Genomic DNA, 4,703 nt, shown 5'->3' on the forward strand with positions numbered 1-4,703 from the left:
CTGTGAAATAATGGAACTTTCTGGTCAGAAGAGACTTTTACAGAGGCTACCAAATATGTTAGAGGCTCTTGCGGAAAACCAGAAAAGGTTCATAACGCATGAAAGTGCCAAGGCGCTCTTGACTCTTCCAGTTAGGAAAAGGTATTTTATCTGCTCTGCAGCTTTCTGAAAATTGGCACTGGGTTTCCTTAAGAAAGGAACGTTCAAGTGTTAAGGAGAATCTGAGGGAAAATTTTATCAGGTAAGCATTTCTTTAGACACAACACTGCCTTACCCATCTGATTAACACAAACTACGTATTCTTTTTGCCCCAAGTCTGCATATGAGTTCAAGTACAGGACATCTACTTAAAGAACTGTCAGTATGTTTTCGGAATTCTAAATTTTGACATTCTGTCATAGATCTTTAATTGGACTTCTAAGCCAGCTTTCTTAGCAGACAAACCATCAGAGTTTGCTCTTTGCTCAATAAGTTGATGGGAGTGCTGATCATGTGTAAAGGGAGCCTTACTGATGTGCCCTATGCAGTCCCATGGGACTTGTTACTCTTCCTCTACATTGATATCATCACAAGGTATGTCAGTGGCCAATGAACAGCTGTTTCTTATACTGATTTTTGTGCCTTTTCTTCTGCATCTATACTTTGTGTTTGCTGAGGCTGTTAAATGCTGGTTAGAACTTAGCTAGCAGGTGGTCACTGCATTTATTCTGATGCCACTTCAAAATACGTGTATATGTTGATAAGGTTTCTTGGTAAGATCACTTCTTGATTTGCCACTTTTTCAGTTTGGTTTGACAACAGTTTCATTGCACAGCACTTAGTCAACATTATTCAGCTCAACATTGTTTTGATATAAAATTCTGTATCATTGCATAGCTCTTACTAGAATCTTCCTCAATACTGCGCCGTCATTTCCATAGCGTGCTATTTCCCTGGCTGTTTTCCAGCTTCTGTCATTCCTAAAGGTTGAGCTTGGACGGTTTACAAATGTACAGACAATCGAAGTGGAGATGCTGTTTATTTGCATAATGTTAATTGTTAGTCATAAGAATGTGACTGATCACACAGAATAAACTCTTATGAGAAAATGGTGAAACAAGGAAAAAAGGGACAGATTTTTCCTCTGAAAGTGCACAGTCCTAAGTCATGTTTGCAAAGTTTTATTTAAGATTGGTAAAATTTGTGTTCTGAAATTAAAATAATGCTTGCATTTATCAAATAGCTTTATCTAAAATAAGAAAAGGAAGCATTTGTAAAGAGGGTACCCTGAATGAAAAGGTGGTTGTGACCATATGCAATTGCTTTGGGGCTTACAGATGAGTTTAAATATAAAGATGTTATATCTGATACTTTATAATAAGTGAAATCATAATACTCTTTTTAAACTTTGAACTTCAAAACAAAAGCTTTACTTCCTTTCTCTCTATTACTCATGAGTTTGGGCCTTTTTAAATGCATGCTCTGTAAAATAAATTTCTATTGGCTATAAACCCACTTACAGGAAAGGAGGAATACCTAGCACTAGAAGGGTATTTTGAGACCAGTAAATTTGAGTGTGCGGTTTGTATTACTTCAAGCTTTGTTCACATGTTTTAAAGAGTGATCAGGAAATTTCACATATGGTATTTTTCAAAAAAGCTGCAACAAAATTATTTTAATAAGAAAAATGAATGCATTAATTATTTAAAATAGTTGGTGCAACTGTTCCTTCTAACTAATCCAGGCACTTGGAAGGCAATTACACTGAGATTTGACAACATTGCCAACCCACTGCACAGTGCCTTATGCCAAAAGCTATTGTTGTTTTATTGACCATGTTAACCATTACATATGCATATGAAAAAACAGAGGCATTTTCATTGGGATTATCCTAATAGCATTAAGAGATTATTTTTAAATTTCCTTGGAAGGAAATTCACTTAAATGAGATTACTTATTACTTCACTGGTTTCCTATCGAGCTGCTATGTTTAGGTAAGTGGAGTCCATTAGAGTATAAAGTTTAAAAAAAAAATGATTTTATACATTAATGATTTCAAATAAAGGAGAAGTACTATATTTGTGCATAGCTTCTTTTGAGGAAGTTAAGTTGATGTTCTGGTTAGGAGAGATAACGCTTTTTGTCCCTCTTGGTGCCCCCCCTAGTGTCACCATTAGTTGCTAATTACTTGCAAACAAATAAACAATTAACTCCTCGTGCTTCTTGGTGGGAGAGTTTTCATTGACATGCTAAAACTTTCTAATAAAAGATTTTAATTAATGACGTTGCAAATCCAACCCCCTTGTTAGCTATAAGGAGGACTTTGGGAGAAATGCAAGTACAGTATACGTGCTATGCTAGCTGAAGGTGAAATCATGGCAAGTACATCGCTGTGTGCTGCTAATACATCAGCGTCTCAGAATCTTCAGAAAGCATCTAGTTTTGTAGAAAATAAAACCACGCAGTGTTCCTTTTCCATTGAAAGTATTTTGGGATTGGAGCAGAAGAAAGATGGCATTCCTGCAGTGAAACCTCACAGACCATGGATGGATGCATGCACCAACTTGGGTAAGCCAGCAGTCTGTTTTCTAACTTCTCAAGCTTTTACTCTTTTAAAAAAGTATATATTGTCATGTTTCTACTGAAAACCAGTAAATAGAAGTTCGTTTGCTTGCTTTTTCTAGTTTTAGGTGATGACAGTAATTCCCATCTGCAAATCCCTGTTGTTTCCTATGAAAATTCATTATTTCATGCTAACAGTGATCCAATGCAAGAGGAAAAAGTTTTGAAATGTGAAAAATATTTTTCAGTCACTGAAAGGCTATCTTTCAAACGAGAATTGAGCTGGTACAGGGGTAGAAGACCAAGAACCGCTTTCAGTAGAAACCAGGTAGGGATTTTCTTACTATTTAATAAAGGACTAACAATGCAGTTTAGTAAATTGTTGGTGGAAACCTAAAACAGCTGACTAATTTGGTATTGTGTATCTCTCCATATAGAAGTGTAATTAGGAACTAGTGTAAATTCACAATAATGTTACTAGCTTCATCTGGTTGATGTTTGTTCATGAAAGCAGAATTGTCCAAGCACTGCTTGGAAGTCTTCTATTAAACAAGTTAAGCTGTTTCTATTTATTTATTTATTTTAACTCCGGTAACAATAGCGATGATTACTCAAAAAGTTTATTTTAATCTCCTCAGATTGAAGTCTTGGAAAATGTTTTTAAAATGAACTCCTACCCCGGCATTGATATTAGAGAAGAACTAGCTCGCAAATTAGACTTAGATGAAGACAGGATCCAGGTAATTAAATTGTTTCTTTAAAGTTAATTATTTAAATTAAATTAAATTGTTTAATTATTTAATTATTTATTATAATGTTTATATAATTATTTATAATTATTTAATTATTAATTATTTAAATTAAATTAAATTGTTTTCTTTCAGAAAAAAATTTCCATCCATGTATACTGTCTGGTGATATATATAATATGGTGGATATTTCCATCCATGTGTACTGTTTTGTGATATGTCTGTACTGTCTGGTGATATAAATAGACAGATGATGGTAGTAACAATAATTTTAATATCAATTTAAAGCAGTGTGCATTTATACATAACAGTATGCATTGAGTGATTTGAGAAATGACAGCCATTGAATTCATTCTGCAACCCCAACCCTTTTTCCATAGCATCAATGAGACATTTATCACTAATATTTCTATGATTTCTGCTTTGTTAATCTCTAGTTGTTTGTGGAACTTGATCACTTGCTCCCTGGTTTTAAAATTATGCATGTCAACATACTTAAAAAACAAATTTGAAACAACTATTGAAGTAACTTCTTGGAATGAATTAGTAGATTAGCATTTTGAGTGTCAGGAGAGTACAACTGTGTTAAACCAGCATTTGAGCCTATGCCATGTATCTGGCCAAAAGCAAAATCTACTCAGGGTTTTAATTATTCATTTCCAGCTAATCAAATGTGATAAGCATACCATAAAAATTAGAATTCAGGCCTCGCCTTGGTATTTATTATGGTTTTGATTTGAGTTCTTATTGGGCTTGATGGGGAGTTTGGTGCTGCTATTAATTAAGCAGTTGAAGAAGTTACACCTTCAGACTTGTATGTGAATTGCAGCTGCTTAGGAACTTCCATTCAGTGTCACTGAAGTTGATACTAATTTTTGTATTAGTGAAGCTGGTTCTCATTTTCCAGCAAAACTGAGGGCATTATTTTCTTAGTCTTAATTAGTGCTGGTCACTGTCTTCAGATTTTAACTTTTTATTAAGCTTCCAAACTACTGTCATTTCACAAAATACTGTAGAGTTGTGTGAATATTTTTAAATTTCAAAGCTTGCTCTGATTACAGTGCTGTATTTCTGAAAACCATGACTTTTGTTTCAATTTTAGATCTGGTTTCAGAACCGTCGTGCAAAGCTGAAGAGATCACACCGAGAATCACAGTTTCTAATGGTGAAAAATACTTTCACTTCCAGCCTGCTAGAGTAGAAAGGATGGTTTGCCACTATACTACTACAATAGAACATGAAGAATTACTAGTTATTGTCATAATTTGTACTAAGTAATGATATACTAATTATATGATTTTTATCACTAGATTTGAAATGTTACAATGATTTTCAGTCAAATAAACTGTAAATACTCGAAGTATTATTATAACTTACTTTTTGTGGAGAAAGTCAACTTTTCTATATATTTTA

General features: G+C 33.9%; 1 protein-coding gene across 1 annotated transcript; it reads left to right on the forward strand.

Annotated features, from left to right (window-relative positions):
• The first annotated feature begins 2,354 nt into the window (after nt 1-2,354).
• Nucleotides 2,355-4,491, forward strand: HESX1 (HESX homeobox 1). The gene is given in 5 exon segments (XM_032194489.1): nt 2,355-2,523; nt 2,526-2,547; nt 2,680-2,869; nt 3,180-3,281; nt 4,393-4,491. Coding segments are annotated over 5 exon segments (582 nt in total).
• The last annotated feature ends 212 nt before the right edge of the window (nt 4,492-4,703 follow it).

This window comes from Aythya fuligula, chromosome 10, assembly GCF_009819795.1.
Source record: "Aythya fuligula isolate bAytFul2 chromosome 10, bAytFul2.pri, whole genome shotgun sequence".
Classification (NCBI taxonomy): Eukaryota; Metazoa; Chordata; class Aves; order Anseriformes; family Anatidae; genus Aythya; species Aythya fuligula.